Raw genomic sequence first — 23,757 nt, 5'->3', positions numbered from 1 at the left:
CTGGCAATTAAGTTTCAACACATGAATTTCGGGGGGACACATTCAGACCACAGCAGGGGTTATTTCCAATATGACCATTTCACCATTCAGGTTGTCAACTCTGTTATTTAATCCCTATTGATTTTGTCCTAATGCAGGATTATGCCCACTTGAAAAATCAAAATAAGATTGGGACAAAACTTGCCATGACAACCTTATTTCTAGAACCAATAATACTGGGTGATGCTGCTCTGATTTCTACCATTTTCTCATCACAGTTGAGGTTCACTCAGCCAGAGCTTCAGTGAGCACCTGGAAAGTTCTCTTGTATCAGACACCCCCCACCAAGAGTAAATACAAATAAGGTTTTTGTTTTTCACCCCTATCCATTTTCCGTTAAAAAGGTCTTTATCATCTTCATTTATCCCTACTGGAAAATATTTATTCATGTGATCTGCCTTTCCTTTAATAGCATCCAGAAAAATGTTTTCTTAGACTGATGGCCAGTTGTGACTGTCATTTCAGCTGGTAAATGTTGCTTTACTTTGTTTAATTAGCCATAGATACATAATTTAAGCTACTGTGAGTATTTTTTCCTGCCTCTGTGTGGAGACAGTTTTCAGTGGTGGCACACTGCTGTCACTGCGGTTTGTCTCAGGGGCTCCAGGCCGGAAAGGGCAGCAGGGAGATGTGGGCCCTCCTGGACCAGCTGGAATGAAGGGCCTCCCTGGACTCTCGGGACTGCCGGGGGCAGATGGACCCCCAGGACCTCCAGGAATCCCAGGCGCCTTTGGAGATGATGGACTACCTGGTCTTCCAGGCCTGAAGGGTGCGTAGCACTTTTCCCTTATTTTCCCCCATTTTATAAACTTGAAATCCACTCTCAAGTGATGACCTGTTCCATATGACCATACAAATAGAATTTACTGTTAATTTGCCTGACTTTTTTCTTCCCTTAATGATATCTTCCTTCTTCTTGTCCTCTGCATTGTCATTTCCAGTGGCAGAATGTTTGGGTGGAGGTAAATGGGGAAAGGGGATTGGGGTGTTAGGTCCACGGAAGCCACAAACACTTCAGCTCGAAGACTGGGTAGCGCTGGGGAAGTCCTAGGGTCAGGGCTGACGCACTGTCACTTTGGATGGATCCTCCACCCTCATCCCTACCCCTGGTCCTCTTAAAGCATTATGGGATCAGGGCTCAGAAACTTCAGGGCCTAAGCATCAGGTCTGTAGGGTAGAAAACAAGACCGGAGGAGCTCGAATGTCCTCATCACAAAGAAATGATTCCATTTTGCAGTGATGAATGTGCTAATTATCCTGATTTGATCATCACACGGAGAATACAGGTATTGATTTTCAACTCTGTACTCCACAAGTATGTAAAATCAATTATGTTTCAATTAAGAAAAAAAAGGTGCTCTTAGAGGGCAGGAGAAAAAAAAAAAAAGAAAACAGGACTGAGCTGGATGAGAGAGCACAGCTGTTAAATGCCGTGAGGCTGACACTGGTTGATCTTCAGTACAAACTCAGAGTCGGGCAGGAGTCTGCAGCTCTGAGTGGTCTACAAGCAACACTGTAAGAACCACGTCCGTAGCCTGTACAATATTTTCCTATAGGTTCAACATTACAAAGTTACAGTTAGGTAAGTTCTGGTGCTCTAGGGTGACAATAGCTGAAAATATTGTATTGCGGATCTTGAATGTTACAACCACAAAGAAATGAAAAATGTTTAGGTGATAGATAGGCTAACTATTCTGGTTGGATCATTATACAACATATGCATGCACTGAAACAACAAGCTGTACCCACAAGCATGTACAATGAAAAAAATAAATGTCGACCCATAAATAAAATTGGAAAAGACTAAAAAAAATTTTTTTTTTCTAAAAATTTCATGTTCTCATTTCATCAGGACCCCAGGGACTGCCTGGTTTCACAGGTTTTCCAGGAGAGAGAGGACAGACTGGCCCAGAGGGACGACCTGGCAGAAAAGGGGAACTCGGGGACAAGGGTCAGCCTGGCTTTCTGGGAGACCAGGGAGTGAAAGGTACCACAGGTAAATGCGCTTAACAACACAGTGATGCAGCTGACGTTTGCTTCTGGTATTTGATCAGAACCTATAAAAAATGATCTCTCAAAAGTAAAATGGAACTATTTTACAGCTTGGATTCCTCTGCCTTCTGGTTCTACGATGTTTGTTTTAGAATTTTCAGCAAAATTCATTTTCTTTACCTCTCAATCTGATGACATATAACTATGGTACATGAATTGCTCTATTAATAGAAAAAACTTAAGTGATTTTTAATGCATTGAATTATAGCTATTGGGATCCAGAGAACTTTCTCACCTGTTGGGAAGGGGATACAGGTAGGGCTCCTGCCCCCAATCTCTGTTTCAATTAGAACAGGGGTGGATAAACTTTCTGTAAAGAGCCTGATAATAAGTATTTCAGGCTTTGCAGGCCATATGGTTTCTGTCACAACTACTCAACTCAGCTTCTGCGGTGCGAAAGCAGCCATATACAACATGTAAACAAATGAACATAAAGTTTTCCAACAAAATTTTATTTATGGACACTGATATTTGCATTTCATATTATTTTCACACATCACAAAATATTATCCTTCTTTTGAGTTTTTCTCCCAACCATTTAAAAGTGTAAAAAACATTCATTTCTCATGGGTTACACAAACATTGGGTGCAAAAGAGATTTGGCCCTCGGGCTGCAGACCTTTGAGCTAGAATGAGTCCACTTTCATCTGGCCATGAGCTGAGTTTCCCCCAAGCTTTATTTAAAGAAAGAGTTTTCATTAGTATAAAACATAGAAGTTTCAAGACCACTGGTTTAAATGGTCTGTGCTCATTTCTGCTAAATGTTTACTTTTACCTCTTAGCCCTGAGGCTACAGAGAGTAGGTAACTTTTTATTTCTCCTGTTGGGAAAGAATACTTGACAATTTCTGGAAATAAGTATTTTGCCCTTAAAGCTCTTTGGGCAAATAGCCTCATATTTAATTCAAATTACTTTTTCTTCTTAGTTGATTCTGCTATTAGTTTTTGTTTTCCTAACTTGTAGATTATTTATGTAGAATCAAGGAATCAAAGTCACTCTTTGCTAGCTTAGGTGAGTGATGCTTGCCGTGCTATTAAGCTACTATGCAATTATCCCACTAAAAATTAAAAACTGGATTTATGCCAGTAATAGCAAATTAGCTCTCCAAGATTAAAAAAACAAACAAAAAAGCCCTGATCGGTGTTTGCTGATTGCTGTGGTGTAGAAACCCCCACCATGGCTTATTTCTGATTTAAAGCTACTGAGGGCTTACTACTGGCTTACAAAATTCTTGAATTGTTAATAATCACCTCTCGCCAAACTGGTATGAGTCCACTCCAGCACACTGCTATAGCTGCATGGTGTTTACAGAATCAGGGATAAATATGGTATGCCCTTCCTATGTCTTGGAAGTCTCTACGTGGAGAACCACATTGGGATAAGTGTCTGTTCTTTAATAAAGGAAAAATAGAGCGTGGCTAGGAAGGAAAGGTACAGAAATGGAAATACAAGATGGGCAATCCAGATTCCACAGGATGAAAGAACATTTTTGTAGACCAGAACTTTTCAAACCTGTCTTAACTCACTGAAGACTCTGAGATCAGTCTGGCTGAATTTAGCAAATTCACTCATGGTTCTCCAGACCCAGTGGCTGGGCAAGTGAGGACACGCTCACTTGGGAATATAAAAGGTGCAGCCCTTCCTGTAGGAAATCAATATTGTGCGATCTATAAACATAAACACAGGTTGGGAGGTTAAATGGGGATTTGTAGATGGAAGTGAAGTGCAGTAATGGATGAATCACATGTGTGGTGCTCCTGCTTATATGTTGCTCTTGCCTAATTAATATCTGAAGGAGCGAGAGGACCTCCCGGAGATGAAGGAGAAATGGCTATCATTTCCAAAAAAGGGAAAACTGGGGAACCTGGACCTCCTGGAGATAATGGATTCCCAGGAGAAAGAGGTAAACACTTATGGTTTCTAACCATATCAAATACGTTGACATCTTTACGGATCATTGAAGCAAGCCTGTGTATTAAGCAACTTTCCCACTAACACTGAGGTTAGGAAAGGTCATCGTTTTGATATAAATATACAGTCATGGTCCTTGTGGTACATTTTTGTTTGTTTTTCCATGCTGAAGCTTAGCTGAAGTTCATATGTATTTATAGATTTGGATATTCCAAACTAGGGTCAATCTAACTACAAATAAATGACTGGTTCCAGATTTAAAGTACTCTGTTTTTGGCAGTTGGTTTTAAGGTGAATGGTACAATGACTGTTGAAGGCATTTTGACCAGTGCCTCTCAAACTTCACTGTGCATATGAATCACCTGGGGATCGGGGTAATAAGCAGATTCTGAATCAGCGGGTCTGGGGCAGCCAGGGATCCTGCCTTGCTAACAAGCACCCCTATGCCCACGCTGCCAGTCCTCAGAACATCGCGTAGCAAGGATTTTGACAACCACATTGTGTTTTCTCCCAGGTTCAGACTTAATCTGCAGGAGGCCTGGGTTCTTGTCTTAACTCTCTCCTTAACTAGCTGTTAGGGCAAATGCTTTCTCTTCTCTGGGTATTTCTTTCTCTTTGTAAAAGGCGTGTGCTGAAGTGAATGATCCTGCATGCCCCCTCCTACCTCTGCTCGTCCTGCATCTGCTCGTGGGCAGCTTCTTTTACAGTGAGGTCACTGAAGCCAGAGCCAGCGTGATGCAGCTTAGGGCAGGAATCAGGATTCCTGATCCCTTTGGCTTCATCTTCTAAAGCAGGACTAAGTACTGCCTCACCTGAGACTTCAGCAGAGAGGCTTTAACACTTCCAACCTCACCAGGGGACAAAGGACGTCCTGGGACACAAGGGAGAAGAGGAGAGCCAGGAGGACACGGGCCACCTGGACTTCACAGAGGGGAACCTGGCAGAAACGGGCAGCCAGGGCTTCCTGGACCCCCAGGCCCTCCAGGCTCACCTGGGCTAAGAGGGATCATTGGTTTTCCGGGATTTCCAGGTGACCAGGTAAGGGGCTACTGCTTCGTGAGGGAAGAAATAATAAAACCTTTCTGCTTTTAGGATGCCCATAAGGAGCTATAATTCGCCAGTTTACATCACTGCCCATTCAGTGGCTTTTAGAGTGTAAGGGGGGGCAAAAGGGAAGAGTGAAGCCCTCCAGAAGGCCACGATATAAACGAGATTTGTGGCCAGTGCTCACGCCTGCTTCCCCTAACACAGCGACCAAGTCATGCAATCCACGTACTCCAGCCTCATTTAACTCCACAGAGACTGGCCTTGCCACTGCTGCTTTACCAGAATGAAAAGTCGTCCTGAAAATCACCCAAATTCTGTTTTCTAAGCCTTCCTATCCAATTTCTGATGCCACAGATTCTGCTTTAAATATATTTGGTCTTCACAATGATGAGTACCATACCCCTTGAGAAGCCACGAAGTACAATAGATGTAGTCGCCTACCTTGCACTTTAGGAAAATGTTTAATATAATTTGCTATCTTTTGGAATAAAATGAATTGTTAAAGATTTTGGTGTGATAGGACTTATAATATTTTACTTAGTATCAACTTGTTTTCAAAACTTAACATTCAAGTTATGTAATGCAATTACTGTTTTGCGAGCAGGCGTAGAGAACGGGGTGCTCACCCTGTTGGTACTGACAGATCTAATTCTGGAGTTTTGTCCGATTTTAAAAACTAGATTCATGTGGCAGGATGCTTGCAATGCATTGCCACTTTTCTTTGCCACTGCAGATTACAAAACCAAATTGGTTACAGAAAATTATAACTGGATCATGTCACTTATATGCCATTTGTATTTGAAATCTCATTAATGTCTTACTTCTGTTTCCTTAAACTGTCAGGGTGAGCCGGGTTTTCCAGGCCCCCCTGGATTTTCAGGAATTGATGGAGCAAGAGGACCTAAAGGTATGGTTTGGAAATACAGCAGCCGTCTGTCAGACTCACAGTCCTGGGTGTCTGTAACATTGTGAGTGCTTTTTGCTTGATAAGCAAAGTGTGTCAACCAAACTGCTGCACGCAAGGGGCTCTTCTTAGACTCTACTAGGTAGCCAAACACTCAAGACCCAAATGGCCCCATTTGTCACTCAGATCCAAGGGTACCAGATAAGAAACAGCATGCCTGCAGGCTCATCATATCTTCCTCCCCAGTGGGAGCCCTAGCAGCCATTCGTGTAGTGACTGCAGGCCCTCAAGTCATAGCTCGGGTATAAGGAGACCAGATCCACATTGGTCGGCAGTGTCCACCTTGGTTTAGAAGAATCATGTCTCACAGGAGCCAGTATCTCATCTGAATACTCCATAAGTACAACTTCTAGGGTCCCAGTCACAACGCAGGCCCCAAGCCATGATGTCCCACCAGGTGTTGAAAATTCACTTAAGAATTCCCAAGCCAGATGTAATTTACAATCAGATTACTTTTGCCATAAACCAAAGGTCAGCAGATTTTTAATTCTGAAGGGCCAGATCATAAAAATTTTCCGCTTTGTGGGCCATATCATCTCAGTCACAACCTCTCGATTGTGCTGTTGTAGCGTGAAAGCCACCGGAGACAATATGTAACAAAGGGGTGTGACTGTGTTGCAGTAAAACTTTATTTACAAAATAGGCTGCAGGCTGGATTTGGCTCCCCAGGTCTTAGTTTACCCTGTGCGAAAAACAATGTTGCCTTGAAACACAGCTGACATTTTACCTTTGTCAGGTTTTCAGGGAAACAGTACATTAACCTAAGGTCAAAAATGTCCTCAGGGGAAGAGAAGCTATGCTAACACATACAAACAAGCAAAGAAACCAAATTCAGGATGTCTTAAATTGCAATGTTTGTATAAAACCTTTAATATTTTCGTTATCTTGGTATACCAGTGAGTTAATATATATCTTTTTAATCTACTTCAAAATGATTCACCTTTTTAACCTTAGCCTTAACCTCATATATGTGAATTCACATTTGATGGGCAGTTATATTTTATTTTAATACAAATTAAAATAACTAACTTTAAAATATAAGGTATTAGTCATCATACCACCTAGAATCCTCTCTCACCTCTGATGATACATGCTTTTCACTTTGAGAAACTGTATACATAATATGACAATTGCTGTAAGAAGCATGAACTCTGCAGCTTTATTTATTCAGAAAGCATAACTAGACTCTTCTTCAGAAATGGTTACAAATAGGCAAGTTTTTATATTTGATTTTGATATTGTGTAGTTTCAGGGTTCAGAGCTCACTCCTCTTCTCCTTACCTGTACATTTACTGTGGTCCCTTTACCTCTTTCATGGTGCAAACCTGCCCCTTCTCATTTCCTTCATGCTTGTGTTGCGCCATGTCTGCAAAGAACCAAAGTGCACTCAAGGTACCTGGAACCAAAGGTCTTTATGGAGCCTGTGGGTAGGAGACGTGGTTCTGCCAGACCACAACGCTGAAGGAGCCTGGCCTTAGGCAACCCTTGCTTTTCTCCATTGTCTGTTTTTTACTTATCTGTCTACCAACTGACTTTATCACTCTCGATTCAGTATCTTTTTTGGATATTTCTGGATATGTCTGGATTGCACTCCAACATGTTCTACATCAGGGCAACTCATGATAATCCTTTCTGCCCCCATAGCCAAGGACCTCAAATTCTCACTTTTTCATGTTAACTTCTCAAATAAAGACTGGCTGACCTGGAATGGATGAGATTCTTACCCCTCAAGCAAGTAGCCATGATTACAAGGAGGGTCAGCTGGGACCCGTTAGAAGGGGGTGTTAGGTACTCTGAAGACACGCCTAACTTAGCTCTCTTACACTCTTGTAACCCCTGCCACTCCCTGCCACTCCATTCTGCATCGTCCACTTACAACTGGCCCCCAGCTATAACGTAGACCCTTGTGTCTGGAAGCTCTACGCAGCAGTGTTCAGCAGCTCTGTGGGACTGTGGGCATTTTGTCTACAGTGGCCTTTGAATGTGCCGCCTCTGGTCATGTCATCAACAAAGTGTGCCTTTGTGATTTTGAAAACATTTAATATTTTGATCATTTTTGAGTGTACAGTTCAGTGTTCTTAATTACATTTCGGCATTCTTTTGCAACCATCACCACTATTTATCCACAGAACTTAACTTTCAAAACTAAAATTCTGTACCCATTAAACAATAACTCCCCATCCCAAGATCCTCCCCCAACCCCTGGCAATTATTCTTTCTATCTCTGCCCCAAGCATCTCATATGAGGGGAATCATACAATATTTGTCTTTTTGTGACTGGCTTATTTCAATTGGCGTAAAGTCTTTGAGATTCATTCGTGTAGTAGCATGTGTCCGAGTTCCCTTCTTTTTAAATGCTGAGGAATATTTCATTGTATGTATATACCACCTTTTGTTTATCCATTCATTCACTGATCGACACTTGGGTTGATTCTACGTTTTGGCTATTTCTCCCTTCTGTTTTGTCGATTTTGCCTTCATGTATTTTAATGGTCTGTCACTAGGTATATGAATGTTCCTCTTCATTCTTTTTTTTTTTCATAAGGACACTGAATTGAACCTTTTTTGTAGGAGAGCTTGAAATGTGATTGCAGCAGCTGATACAGTGACTGTTTCTGCTCTTTGTTTCTAAAACGTAATATAAGGATACAGTCACCCACTGCCAATAATTTCTTAAATAGAAACGTAAAAATGAAAATTTTTTAGGAACTTAGAAACTCAAACTTCTCAAGACCTATAGTTTCTTATGATTGTTATGAATTATAAAATTGTGTGTGTGCAGAGGGGGCGTGGTGTTTAAATCACATCTAGCATCTGTATTATCTGTTCTTATTTAGGAGAAAAAAAGTATTTCTTAAAAAAATCCTCTCCTGGAATATTTGAAGATAGACTATAAAGACAAATATCATAAAAATTATCAAGTGACTTTTATGAGACCAAATTAAATTGCCTTAAATAATGTTGCATGTATTTTATCACTTACAGGAAACAAAGGTGACGCTGCCAGTCAGTTTGGTCCACCCGGCCCAAAGGGTGAGCCAGGTAGCCCTGGATGTCAAGGTATAGTTATACATTGTTCTTATTTTAAAAAAAGAATAGTTCAGTTTAAAAAATAGAACAATCACTTTTTTCCTTCTAGCGGGCAATGATTGTATCAGTATTTTCTTTCTCTTTTGCCCATTAGGAGATACATCAAAAGGATCATGTATAAACACTGCCATAGCCTCCCTGGCCCAGAAGGACACCAGGATTATGTACCAGGGATTCTCAATCTTTTTTTCCCACTGTGGGTCACACACTCCTAGGCACGCCCAGATTTTGACCAAGTCAAAAATGAATATTAAATCAATAAAAATGTGCAATCTTTTGCAGTCTCTACAATTTAAAACAGTACATTAGCAATAACCGCTCACACTGCAGCTGCAGGTTGTCATGCCAGCCCTTTCTTTCCCACTGAGATAAGCATATGTGAATGCCAGTGAGGAGCACCATTCATTGCTGAGCTATCCCTGAATCTACTCAAATTTACTGAAAACCAAACCAAACAAACATAAAACCTCATCATCCATAAGAAATCTGAGTCATTCAAAGCAACAGTTTTTTGTTTATCAGTGGTAATTAGCCAGGAATCCCTCAGCACAGGTTGTTGTACCAGTGACACAGGCTACTTTAGATGGCCCACAGCAGCAGGGAGGTGCTGTGCTGGGACAGCTCCATGCTTCACAAGGGACAGGACGATCATTTGCATTCAAACCAACAGAACAGGGCCCCTAGAGGGGAAAGTGGTCTTAACACGTTTTGCTCTATTGGTTCGCATTTGTATCTGTTTAACCTTTCAGAAAATGTTGGGAGTATAAATCAGTGCTGTCATTTTAGGCCCTATGGAAACATGCATCAGTATTTAAAATTTGCATACCCTTTGACTTAAGAATTTTACTCCTAGGAATTTATCTTAAGTCAATAATCATGCAAGTGTACAAAGATGCATCATAGGGGTATTCATTGTATGGACGTAGCAAAAGCCCACCCGCAGGTGACTGGTTAAATAAGTTATGTCTGAGGGCATTCACTGACAGTGGTCAAGTTAGAAACCAGGTTTCTGCTTAGAAGGGTCCCTCGTAAATTAAAATACTTCATATTAATAATATTGTGCATTACCTTAAAGTTCCCTCCAGCAATAGCCATGTTTCATTTCATAAAACAGAAAGATATTTCTGAGCAGAAATATTATGGGAAACTTTCTTTGTCTTTATGCCATCAGATTGCTAAAATGAAAGTCTAACAGAAACACAGGCGTTACAGTAGCAAAAACTTCCTTTCCCACCTTCCTTCCCACCCTCTTCCATACAGGTCTTCTACCTCTGACATGACAAATATATTTGGATAATATAATATTTTAACCAAAATGTGTAATGAAGTGTACCTTTGGTGAGGAAAATAGTTATGAGGTCAGCATTATGGGGTTCATAGTAAATGTCAGAATGAGACGTCTCAGGAAGGAAAAAAAAGTGGCCCGAGGTCGGTGCCCATCACTACTGTGCGTGTGGTCTTGGGCAAACAGTGTCTTCTTGGAGCTCAGTTTCCTCACCTGTAAACAGGCCCTACACATATTACCGTATTGTTCTGAGGACCAAGTGGCATGCCTTGAAAGAAATGGGTAAACTGAAAATTACTACACCAGTGTAAAGTGAAATCATTGTCGTCATCATCATCAGTCAGCAAAACATTGAGAGATTTTCCCATACTTATTGGTACTTTTATAGAAACCTTGAATCTAGTAAGATTTTATGCATTCGAAGTAGTCCAACTTAGGGGCCTTTGATGTTACCTAGTATTTTCAGTTAAAAAATCATAAATCTGAGTTATTTTACACTTAGGCTGACTTTTTCAAAGAATTTGTCTTGGTCTAATTTGCCTGGTCTCCTGTGGTTACCACTATTTAAATTTTTCCCTTTCCTGTATGTCACGACTTCAGCTTGGAATTTTTAGATGATCTATGTTATTCGCCAGCACGGAGTTTACCTAAATACACTATTTCCACAGACTGGAAAAAGCTGCATTGAATTTGAATGAGCCTAATGTGAAGGCATAGATCTGCAGCTTATCTCAGGGTTATCTACGATTGTACTTGGTACAGTAAATTTCCCCCACTCCCCTTGAATTCAAAAAGAAAATATGCTACAGATTAACTCAGAAGTAGAGTTAACACCATGGCAAATTTGAGAGACAAGTCTCTTAATGCTTTAGTTTTTTCCTTTGGAAGGGAGAATAATGCTGCCTTACCTTTACTGCAGGAATGTTTTCAGGATAAATAAGATAACACATGGTGAGGCGAATAGATGTTAAATTCCATCGAGAAACCGGTATAGACTAACATAGGCTTGTTTCATGTGTGTTGTGATAAATAATGACTATACTCACTTTATGGGCTTGTAAATACAGAACCATAAATTTTGTTTGCAGATTCAACCAGTGATTTTCAGCACAGACTATTGGTTTATCCTATAAATATGAATTAAATTCACACATTGTAAATAAACACATGGGGAAATTCTCCTCCTCTTTAGTAATCAAAGAAATGTAATTTAAGCATTTGAAATACCAGTTTATCCTTACTCAATCAGCAAGAAAACAAGCCAACCAACTAAAACGTCCTCAGTAAGAGCATGGTGTGCTCGTGATCACAGAGCTGTCAGTAGTGGAGAGTCAGGGCAGCACTTGCTCCAAACCATTTGGCAACCTGTAGCAAGAACTACATGCTGAATTGTCTATTCTAGAACACTAGAGATGAACCTGTTTTCTTCAGCAATTCACTATTGTGAGAAAGGGACTGATATCGATTTTTTAAAATTTGAGAGGCACATCCACTAGATGCCATGTGTAACTCTGAAATGGAACTTGGTGTGGCCAAACCAACTGTGAAGGACATTAAGGGGACAACTGGGGGCATTCAAGTATGGAAAGAGCGTGAGATGGTATTAAGCATCGCTATTAATATTCTTGGCTGTGATAATGTTATTTCGGCAATGTAGGAAAAATGTTCTTACTTTTCAGACTTACCTCCTGAAGTACTTAGGGATGGAATTCCGTGATGGCTGTGATTTACTTTACAATACTTCAGCATTAAAAAATGCATTAAAAAGAACCAAAATATTATCTACTATTTACCTAGAAATTCTACTACTAGGAATTTTCCTAAGGAAATAATTCAATAGGAGAAAAAAATTGATTAAAGATGTATAAAGATCATTATACATAACAGCAAAGAATTAGAAGTATCTTGGAGAAACTTAGATTAATTCATTTAATTAAGATTGACTCAGTAAGCTATCAGCCAGTCATTTAAAAATAATAATTAGGAAAACCATGACAAACGTGGAAAATTACTTATGATGCAGTGCTGATTGCAAAAATCAAAATGTAAAATTGTGGGTATTATTGACACATGTGTGCACATATGGAAACTGTGTTAAGATGGTAGGATTATGAGCATTTTGTTTTTAATTTTACCTTAATGTTATCTTATTTTTGATGGAAACATTTTAAATATGAGAAAGTAAGGGTAGAAAACAATAGTGATGGCTGAAGTTGGCAGTTTTATAGATTCACTGTCTCAAAGAGCAATCTCCACCGACTCTGATGTTTGACTCTTCCTTCTTTAGGGCATTTTGGAGCCCCCGGAGAGCAGGGCTTGCCTGGTGTTCAAGGGCCAAGAGGAACACCCGGAAAGCCAGGACTACCTGGCTCCACTGGACCACCAGGGTGTCCAGGTACCTTGAAAGAAAGTCTGAGCATTCACGTTTCTCTTGTATTGGAAAGAGCCAATCTTCACTTAGACCAAGGCTCACATATGGCTCTGCCGTTTTCCAGGAGTGGCTTTGGTCAGGTCATTTAAACTTACCTGTTTCTCACCTATACTGCTAGTCCTATCTCCTTGGGTTACATTGTGTGACTGGGAATAAGAGAAGACAACATCTGCAGAGAGCTCAGCAGGCACCAGGTGCCAGGTGATGGTCGGATAGACAGAAGCTCCTGCCCAGCCCTTCCCATTCCACCTGCCATTCAGGATGCTGAGGCAAATGTCACACTTACAGCACACTATTAAATAGATCTTTTTCCTGCTGATTCAAAAAAAAAAAAGAGAGGAAAACTTCAAAAATAAAGGGGGGGGGACTTCAATCATTCTGAAGTGTATTTTCTTTCTTCTCCTGAAGTTGTGTGTTTTTGTTTCTAGAGTTAAGAGGTCTAGTAAGAAAAAATAATAAAACAATGTCTGGGTTACCCATATATTAAGAACCTAGAAGACTTTCCCAGTGAATGCAACTCCTTTATCATCTGGATGTCTGCAAAACTTTCCTGTTGTCCTCAGGTGACCAAGGGATGCCTGGGCTGAAGGGACATCCAGGAGAAACGGGGGACCCTGGGCCAAGAGGCCTCCCGGGGGATCCAGGGATACCAGGTCCTCCAGGAATGAAAGGTAAGTCAAAAGGAAAGTAGAACTAGAAAGTTAGAAAGATCCAGCCCAATGAGGGCAAATTCATGGTGCCTTTCCTGTTCCTGCGAGGGACACTGCTCTCCTCAAGGATGCCATTAGCAGCTCCCACACTTCCTCACCCAGGGCTCCGGGCGGCGCCCTTCCAGCTTGACCTGCCTTCTGCTGGAGAGTTTCCAGAATGGCGGTGGCAACACCCCATTTCTGAGGGCGTTTATCCAGGGTGTTTCATGATGTTCAGGCCTATTCATTTATTCTCTCCACAGATAGTTAGGCTGCCATTATGTCCTAGATTCGGTGTTAGAGGCTGGGTGTGCAGTTTTCAAGAAAATAGACATGTTTCCTGCCTTCATAGAGATCACAGTCTGGTAGGATAGACAGACATGAAAAAATACACGTGAATAAATAAATGTTTACCAATCGTGGATAAGTGGAAGAAAGAGAAAAGAATTAGGTGCTACGGAGGAAGAGTAACCAGTATTCCTTATCTCTTTGTCAGATAAAGAAACACTCTTCCTAGTTGAACTTTTTGGCCTTTAAAGGTAATAGTGGACTGGATATGATATGATATGATATGATATGATATAATAAATACAATATAAAATAAAATAAAATATAATATAATATAATATAAAACACTTGTTATTAACAAATCTTCATGCGCTGTTATTCATCCATGGTATTTATCCCTCTTCAGTACATTTATTCCACTTTAGAAAAAGAGTTCTTGCCATGGGTGCTGTATGCAAACCTCTAGCGTAACACTTACATTGTATCACATTTGTTTGTTTAGAGGCTGTTCTCACTAAATAGAATATGATTTTTTTTAAAAGCAAGGACCCTTTTGTATCCTTGGCACCCAGTAGATGCCCAGTCATTATGTTGGTTAGTGGTAGGAATGAATGATGGGCAAATAGAAGACGGAACAACTGAGCTAGGAGCTATGAGCTTGAGGTTGTTCACCTCAACCAACAGTTGAAGTTTCAGGCCTTACTTGGTAGATTCCTGTAGCCAAACTTCCTCTTTCTCTACTTTCTTCCCTTTTCCTCCCACTTGTCTTCTGCTTATGACTCACACATATACTAAATTTTGGTAAAATGAAAAGTACCTCCTCTCAGAAGACTTGGAAGCCCCTTCTGCTGGGGTTAATCATTTTATTGTATTGAAAATCCAAATACTATTTGTCCACACTTTCCCCTCTGTACCTATCAGATGGCTCTTGAATTATTGCAATTTTCTAGCAAGTCGTAGTGTGGTATGTATCACTTGCTGCAATTCTGCAGAGAGGGAAGCCATTTATTTTGAAGAGTTGGTGCACTCAGGTATTTCCTTGCAACCAAAGAACTTGATGGAAAAAGTTCCCATCACAAGGTGAGATGACTTTATACTGTTTTTCATCTTCACTGACATTTTTAGTAATGAGAAATTCAGTGATTCATGATAAATTTAGGGTTTCGAGCAAAACGATCATTCTGTTATTTTTAAAAAGTGTCTCTGTTGATCGTGGCCATTTCCTTTCTCTGGCAATCTCTTTAGCCCTTGTGGTATATTCTTTGACTTTTTTGTGTGTTTGGAAGATGAAGATGGTAAAGAACCAAGAGAAAACATTTCCCATTATGAATCACTCCTACTGTATTTCTCCTTTCTCTGACCCTCCCCGTTTAGTAAAACAGCAAGGACTTTCAAGAGTCTTGGTGCTGTAACAATTTACACCTAGTTTGACCAAAATGACAAGGCTTGTCTTACTCTTGGTGATTCTTCTCTCCCTTGAATTAGTTTGCATGTATCACATAACTTCAGTATGACATGCTATTAAAAAACTAAAAGCTAATGAATTTGATCCATAATAAAATCACTCCAAAGTAATCTCCAATCGAGTCCTAATTCTGTGCTATGAAATAGTGAGTTGTTAAGAAGAGGTGAGGAAATGAATACAGCCACCCACATCCCCACACCACGTGCGGCAGATCCTGCAGTGGTGCTTACTGACCACGCAGTGACACTGTTTCGCTGCAAGCAGCCCAGGGAACAACCAGTCTTTAAAAAAACAAAACAACACAGTGAAATACATTCCTAAAAATTAAAACATCTACAGTATAAATCCTTTGTTGCATCTTATCATGCTGATATAAAAATGAACCACACTCCAGCAGAAACACTTTGAACTGAGAAACTAAATATTTGAGGTATGTTCTAAATAAGTCCAGGGGGCTGCTTATCTTGTTTGAACAAACCAGCTGCTGAACTCGAAGTTGTTTGCTCTGCTAGAACAGGCCATATGGATTTTGACGTCCTGCTTGTGTTCGACCAGATTTAAACTTTAACTTAAACATATGCTAAAAATGGCTTGGTTCCTAGACTTAATTTTTAAGTACACATGCCCTCTAAAAGGAAAACACCTGGTTCCTAGTTGGGCATTAATATAAGATTGTAATCATGGAAACCTAAAGAAAATGATCTGTAGCATGACAGATTGTGGATTGGGTATTTTGGTGGCAAGTAAAACATTTTATAAGAAAAAAGCACCTTGAAAAATGTTTTTTATCAGAAAATAAATCTCATGCACCTTAAAGCTATGAAAGTCATAGAAACCTAAGTGAATGATTGTGCAGTATATGCATGAATCAAAACAACACACTGTGCCCCACGAATATGTACAAGTAAAGGTAAAAAAAATATATATTGAGTTATATGTTAGTTTTCTGTATTCATGTTTTATTTTACAATAAAAGTAATTTCAAAATTTAAAAAAAAAGGAAGGCATCGAGTCATAGAAATGTTCTCCCCTTTTTACAGCCAGATTGTTCCTCTCCTGCCCTGTCCCCCACAGCACTTCCTGCACTTGACGTGATTGTCTGTTTGGTCCTTGTTGTGTCATCAGCACCCATCACGAGGTACATCTGGGGCTGGAGCTCGGTGCATTAGGAAACCATATCTTATTCATTTCATAGGCACTCATGTATTTGCTGAATTTTTAAAAAAATTTAAATCATATTTTGAAATCATTTTTAACAGTTTTCAAGTTTTTTTCAACCATTACCTATAGTCACAAAGGTCTCTCTTCCCTATCAGTTTTAAAGTTAGGTGACCAGCTGTCCCCTTTTGCCTGAGGGACTATATCAGGATGTGGAATTTTCATTGTTGAAACTAGGAAAGACCTAGACAAATAGGGACACGTTGGTCATGCTATGATAGGCTCCTAGGGGGGTAGAGTAGCCTTTTCTGGCTTTAGAATAAAATACAACCTGAGAATGTATTTTTCTGAATCCAGTCCCAAAGAGTCAGCTGTCTAATGCAGACGGAAGCCACAATCATAGCTGGAGTGGAGATTAGATTCACTGACCGGAGGGAGAGCACCCGGCCCGGGTGTGCAGCGGGATGCAGCCTCAAATGATGGCTGTTAAGCAGGAGGACAACCAGAGAGGTGAATAAAAATTCCTCATTACCCAGGAATGTGCTTTGTTAGCCTAATTGCCTCTCATCTGCACTGTATATATTTTATGCATGAACAGCTTTCTGATTTAGAGATGGGATTGATAAAAAGCTTTCAGTAAAAAGGAAAAATTACCCTTAAAACCCTACCCAGATGTAGCTGCATTCAATTTAGAAAGATAACATTAGGTCAGACAAGGGTCGGCCAGTTCAGCAACAGCGACAGGCTGGGACTGTGACAACCCAGGATCTGGATGTGTTGATGTGACAATGGAGAGTTGGCAGAAGCTGGGACGTTCCACCCCTAGCCAAGTCCCCCAAGCCATCGATCTTGGTGGCTAATGCTGGAGATTAAAACACGTGGAAAAAGCAAAGTGGTCTCAAAAAATTTATTATCATTTCAGATAGATTGTAATAAATATCCAGATGAAGAAGTTCTGTGTGTTCTTTTGGTGCAAACTTGAAATGCTGGCTGATAAAATAAGAAAGAGGATTGAAAAGTAAACTAAGCCAGAAGTGTTCGAAGTGGTTAGGAATTAAGAGATTCAGGGAAAATAAGGACACATTCCCTTTTTTTTTTTTTTTTTTTTGGTGCAAAAGAATATGGCTCATTTGCACCAACCTAAAGTTTAGATCTTAAAAAGACAATAGCAGTGGTCTGTTTCTAGTACTGATGACAATACAAAGGAACCAACTAACTGTGCCATCTTCTAAGAAGAAATCCAGAGACGACTTGCTTTAATGTATAGATAGTAGTCAGCACTTGAATTATTTATACGCAAATGAACAGTTCTCACTTCTCTAATTTACATTCGTCCTATAAACCTAGCAAAGACGGATGTGACATGCGCATAGAAATCATAGTCCACTCCTTTTTATAGCTTTCTCCCTTCTTGCTCCACATTTTCTCGTTCACTCATTCACTCGCCCCTCATTCAAAAACATTTCTTGAACGTCTACTGTGTGTCAGGAAATACGCTAAGTGTGGGGATAGAAAGACTAATATGTCCTGGTCCTGCTCTCTGCTGAGGGAGACAGTCACCCGAAGACCTGATTGTCGTATGGCATGGGACGGCAGAGACGATCAAGGGAACCCTGCGTAGGTACCATGGGGGTGGATGAGGGGCACTTTCTGCGTGTTCAGTCACATAAGATGAGAGCGTGATAGTCCCAGATTTGAGAGCTGTGACCCTACACTGAGTGAATGGCTGGCTGTGCTCTCGGTCTTGGATGAGAAAGAACAGCTACTGAGTGGAAGACCCTCCAGTGACACGGGATGGTCACCAGGCTTGGCCAGGGGCTGAGCAGCAGCTTCATTTTCTACCCCCGTCAGTGGAGAAGCCACATGGGTGGGCACCGGCCGGGCTCAGGCCCGGGGATTCTCTGCCGCGTTCCTCTCTGGCTTTCTCCCTCCTTCTCTGGCTCCTCCCTGCCTGCCTTCTTTCTTCTACTTCCAACTCTATGCTGGGCAGTTAGGAAACTCATGTGGGAGAGTTAAACACAACCAGAGTCTATAGATGGAAAACCCTAAGGAAAAATCTCCACCTGCAGGGTTCAGTGACAGCTTCAGTAACGCAGCCTGGTAGATGTCTCCGTAGAGAACCGTCCTGATGTGTGGCAGGAGGCTCCGAGAGAAGGTGCAGGCATCCGTGGGACAGTGTCTACTTACCGAGACCAGAGTTTTCAGGGAGCATCACAAAATAGAGTTTCTGTAAAAGGGCATCAGAATGGTTCTGAAAGAAGTGGTTGCAGAGAAATTGTAGCCAAATTTGACATGCAGGCCTGTCGTTCCTGAGCTGTTGCAGTGCTTAAAATAAAACTAGGCAGGGTGCAAAGACTCCAGGATGCCACAGGCATCCAGAAGGAATCAGAACCTGCAGACTGCGGGGGGAGTGGAGAGACCCCAAGCCAAGGAGGTAAGAGTCCTGGATTTGCTCCCATCTAATCTCTTTCCTTATCTAGATGGGTTTTCTTGGTCATAAAATTAAAGGTCACTTCCTACACCATAATTCAGTCAGTCTAGACTATATCTGGTCATGATAGGTCATAAACCAACAGCAGAACTTTCAAAACTGAAGAAACATATGTGTTAAGCTGTCTTGGCAGCAAACCTCCAGCAAAAAAACATGTTCATCTATGGCTTGGATTCCTGCCCTGATGGTGACATCCAGAGGGTGAGCCCCGTCCACCTCCCCATCAGCGCGCCTTCCCTGGGAGGTGCCTGTGCGGTGAGGCCGGGGTGAGTACAGCAGCTGGTCTTCCCTGTGGCTCATAGACCTGTGTGTGTGTTTCAGGTCCCTCCGGGTCACCTGGCCTGAATGGCTTGCATGGTTTGAAGGGTCAGAAAGGAACCAAAGGTACTTCAGGTAAGATAAAACAGTTTGCAAGAAACTGAGCTTCCAGCAACGGACTGTGAGATAAAGCGGTACCTTCCCCTCGTATTTCCTCACTTTACAAGATGAGGGCAAAACTAAGAAACTGACTCAGGTCAGAGACACAGTATGGGAACCATTTTTAGTGCTGATGGTGACTTATATAAAAAGGACATTTGAGAAACGCTTATTTAAGAAAGAATGGTTGGTTAACCCTGCCTTTTGTTGGTATTGCTTGGGACTATCTCTCTACTAAAAGTACTCTGAATAATTGCTTAAATGGAGCCAGATTTCAAAATGTTATGAATAACAAATAAATAGTTGGGGTTTTAATTTTTGCATTGTTTTGTTTTAAGTGTAGTCACGCCATGTACAACCATGTGGGTCTAATTAGTACTTTTAGCATCACATTACAGCCACTGCTAAAACAAATTACCTGAACAATTTGCTGTTATTTTTGAAATCACAAATAGGCAAATCTTCAGCAACTGCTTTTAGCTTGTTTCATTAATATAATGCACATTTGTTGAATTACTTTCTCAGAAAAAGAGCTTATAATCAGACAAAGTAGCTGGAACATGCAGATTTGAGTGACTGGGGAAAAGGTTGAATTGTGCTGCTAGGTTTGAATCTATTGTTGGAGAGAGACAAAGGCTTTATACAGCTTAGAAGAGCAAGAAGTAATTTAGGTCACTTAGGATTCATTTAGTGGCTCTTCCAAAGAGTTTAATTAAAAAAATTATTTGGAAGTTTGATTTTTGAAAAACCCGTGATGTTCTCCCTTCTTAATGTGAAATTCTAATTCTAATATACTATAATTAATTCTAATTGTGCCAGTTTCTACCTGAAATTTTAAAGCAAATAATTTATAATTATTTATTGCTGTATCTCATGTTTTCACTCTATTGTAGATGTTGGAGGGTTGGCATTGTCACTAAGCTGTTGTTCTTTTAATCGGGAAATAATCATAAAAGAAATCAAACCTACACTTCACCAGTGTGATGGGTCGTAAGAGAGAGAGGGCTACCCAGGAATAATATGCAGCCATTTGGATCACCACTGCAGTCAGTGGCGGGTTTCTGCAGAATGAGCCACTTCTCTGCCACACGCCTGTTGGGAAGTGGTTCCTTTCCAGACAGCATGACGGAGAATAGCAAGTAGAAGATGCAGGATTAATGCTCTTTTCCCCCTTAAGGTTTGCATGAAGTGGGCCCGCCTGGTCCAGTGGGAACACCTGGGCTGAAAGGGGAGACAGGAGATCCCGGGAGCCCAGGAATCTCTCCTCCAGGGCTCTCTGGAGAAAAAGGTCGCCCAGGCCCCCCAGGTAAAAAGCAGCATGCTTTGGCCCTCTCTTAACAATTAAATCAAACCCCTCTAAATGCAGGGCTAACATCTGAACATGTCCCTCCTCAGGAAGACCAGGACCACCTGGTCCTTCAGGTGCCACAGGAAGAGCTCCTGAGGTTGACATTCCTGACCCTGGTCCACCTGGAGATCATGGGCCTCCTGGCCCTGATGGCCCAAGAGGTATGAAAAAATCATGGCAAAGGATGGTAGTGTCCCATTGTTAGATGCTGCCAGGTCTGCAGGGATGTAAGGCCAGAAAACAGAGTAGAAACCTCTGGGCAGCCCTGTCAATCTGGCAGATGGCTAAGTGAGACCCACTTGGGGTCCGACTGTGGCTAGTGGTGGGCTCTCAGGGCCATCTCCAGGTGTAGAACTTGGGCCCACTCACTCTTCTAAGCCACCTCTCCACGGATGCAAACTGGCTTAGAGCAAGCATTGCCCGTTGCTAGCTTGATGCTGACCATGAGGTTTCAGAAGTGATGAGCAGGAAGGAATCTCAGCCTCCTTGTTGGTGTCTGGCACCTGTCACAGAAGCCACTGCCACTGGCCCAGAGTGACAGGACCCAGGCCTGTTGTACAGCACACGGAGAGTGTGCTGCTACGGTACATGTTGTCCCTATCATCACTTCACAGGGGTGAACTCTAGTAAGGCAAGATGTTGGAAGTAATTACTAAGCTAACGAAGCAGGGTGAGACTGGAGCTGGCTCGGGAGTTGAGAGAAGAGTGTGGCTCAGTGCGATGTCTTGCTAACTGCTGACAATCACATTCGTGCTGATGCATAGAACTCTTCTTCAGAGACATATACCCACTGTCTTTGAATCTTTAGGATTTTAGTGAGAATGGGATGGCACACTGAGAAAAATAAAAGCACTCAAAAATGTGCTAAGTATAGAAAATAAGTCGGAATAGAATTTGGGCTCAATTCATTCCTATGTATTAACACTTGTTTTCTAATAGGATTATAAATTTAATTGAATGAACATCCTTTCCCATCAATCATATTTTCTCAAAAGCCTATTCTCCACCCATCTACCCATCCACCCATCCACCCACCTTATTGAAGCAATGAGATGACAGTGCAAACAAAAACCCTAAACTGATACTTTCAACAGAGAAAGGTTTCGCGTAGGTTCATTTTGTTTGACAATTACTAACACATTATCTATACTGTTTCTCAACTTGCACGCCGTGAGAAGTATTCTTGTTTCACTCTGATACTACTGACGTTCTTATCATTTCAATTCCTTCCATTTCTTGCTTGCAAATCATTAAATTACTCTTCTGAGAAAGCTCTCAGGTAGGCAGTATACACATTTGTCTTTGACTGAAAGAATATTTTTGCCTCCTCCCTGGGTTCAGGACCTCCAGGGCCTCCAGGCCCCCCTGGGACTGTTCACCTTCTGAAAGGAGAGCCAGGTGACTGTGGTCTGCCAGGGCCACCGGGTCCCCCTGGCCCACCAGGCCCTCCAGGGTGCAAAGGCTTACCAGGGTGTGATGGAAAAGATGGCCAGAAAGGTATGAATGCAAACTGTTCCATAAGTTGTACGTGAGAACTTTTGTTGTATTACCCTTGAGGGTCTGGGGTGCTGCACCACCTATTTCCTATGGAAACAGTGGCTACATTTCCAAAATGTCTTGACTTCCCCAGAGTCCTGAAGTTTGGGTAAAAATTGGACAAATAAGAAGAAGAAACACAAGTTCATCTTTAGCCCTTAATAACATCCTTGTTATCTTCTAGACCAGAAATGAACAATTGAACTATAATGCAAGCTGCATGTGTGATGTAAAAATGGAAAAGTCACATTTTTAAAAAGTGAAAAGAAACAAGGGAAATTAACTTTCATACTTTATTTCATTTAATATAATATATTATTCTTTTAATATATAATCAATTATAAAATTATCAATGAAATAATCTAGCTGATAGGGCAAACCTAGCTCCTCTCCCAAATAATCTACTCTTCCTTTCTGCCTTTCAAGTCTCATGTGTATTTTATATTTACCAAACAATATTTACCACAGTTTGGACTGGCCCAGAGCAGACTGTGTTTACCCATCTCCTGTCCCCTTTCTTCTTAGAAGAGTCGCATCTTACCTGATACGTCAATGCTGTTTTTGGATTTGAGCTGTTTCCTTGGAATTCTCTTTCGGATTGGGCTCTGATATTTCAAATGCTCAGTAGCCACATGTGGCTTCTGTATTGAACAGCTCAGTTTTGGAGTGCCGACTTTGCTTTTTTATATTCATGAAAAGATACTCATTACTGAATTTTCCCACTATTTAAGGCTAAAATATTTTTACCCAACTGCTAATATTTGTGGACATTAGTTTTTGGTTATCAGAATTTCAGAGTGTTATAGATTCACAGAATATTTTTGTTGAAAAGGGATCCATAATGATTATCCAGTTTAACTCTCTTATTTCATAAATAAGAAGCTAAATATCAGGGAAGCAACTATTGAAGTTTGCAAAAGGAACCCAATACCACATGCACCCTGCCTGACTTCTGAGCCAGTGTGAAATAAGGCAAAAGATTAGGGCAGAGAGGAGATGAAAATCATCAGGAGGCTGCCATGACTATAGCACAAATGACATCTCTGGAGTTGTGCAGTATACAACCTGTACAACAGTGCACAGCAACCCTCTTCACCTTATTAGCAATAAAATCAGTGTTAGAGAATGTAGCTTATATCTGTAGGGATGTGGGCTTCCAATTATTGAATCTCGAGTTGTGCAGACATGCTAGCACTCTAGTCATGAAGAGGAATGAGGAAGGGCTGGCTGACACTCCTCCTGCCTGGTTGTTACTCTAGAGAATGAATCTCCACCTGGACATGCACTTCAGAACTGGGGAAATAGCATGCTATATAAATAACAGAGATCGAAACAAAGAGAGTGCAGGAGAGAGTGGTATGCCTTTGGGTTGGGGAGGCACGTTGTCCCCACATATAGAAGACCCTTTCCTTATTTTTCCCTTCAGTTCCAGTTCTTTGTCTGCAGAGAAAGTTCAGGATTACTGGACTTTTCATTCGAATTTAGTTTTGTCTTGATTATGGAACTATTTTTCTTAATCCTTTTGATTGATCAGTATGTTTCCTTC

The 23,757-nt window shown here is 41.1% G+C and overlaps 1 protein-coding gene across 1 annotated transcript in view; it reads left to right on the top strand.

Moving 5' to 3' along the window:
* COL4A4 (collagen type IV alpha 4 chain) overlaps window positions 1-23,757 on the top strand; it is a 99,062-nt gene that overhangs the window by 58,516 nt on the left and 16,789 nt on the right. The window contains exons 28-39 of the mRNA XM_063086665.1: window positions 638-808; window positions 1,892-2,035; window positions 3,887-3,994; window positions 4,859-5,040; window positions 5,893-5,956; window positions 8,999-9,073; window positions 12,676-12,783; window positions 13,383-13,490; window positions 19,232-19,303; window positions 20,505-20,633; window positions 20,723-20,836; window positions 22,017-22,172. Of these exons, the coding sequence (XP_062942735.1) occupies window positions 638-808; window positions 1,892-2,035; window positions 3,887-3,994; window positions 4,859-5,040; window positions 5,893-5,956; window positions 8,999-9,073; window positions 12,676-12,783; window positions 13,383-13,490; window positions 19,232-19,303; window positions 20,505-20,633; window positions 20,723-20,836; window positions 22,017-22,172 (1,431 nt within the window). The remainder of the gene's footprint in view (window positions 1-637; window positions 809-1,891; window positions 2,036-3,886; window positions 3,995-4,858; window positions 5,041-5,892; window positions 5,957-8,998; window positions 9,074-12,675; window positions 12,784-13,382; window positions 13,491-19,231; window positions 19,304-20,504; window positions 20,634-20,722; window positions 20,837-22,016; window positions 22,173-23,757) is intronic.

This window comes from Cynocephalus volans, chromosome 1 (assembly GCF_027409185.1).
Source record: "Cynocephalus volans isolate mCynVol1 chromosome 1, mCynVol1.pri, whole genome shotgun sequence".
In the NCBI taxonomy this organism is placed as follows: Eukaryota; Metazoa; Chordata; class Mammalia; order Dermoptera; family Cynocephalidae; genus Cynocephalus; species Cynocephalus volans.
Note: the sequence above shows the minus strand (reverse complement) of the source record. Positions and strands in the feature narration are given on the sequence as shown.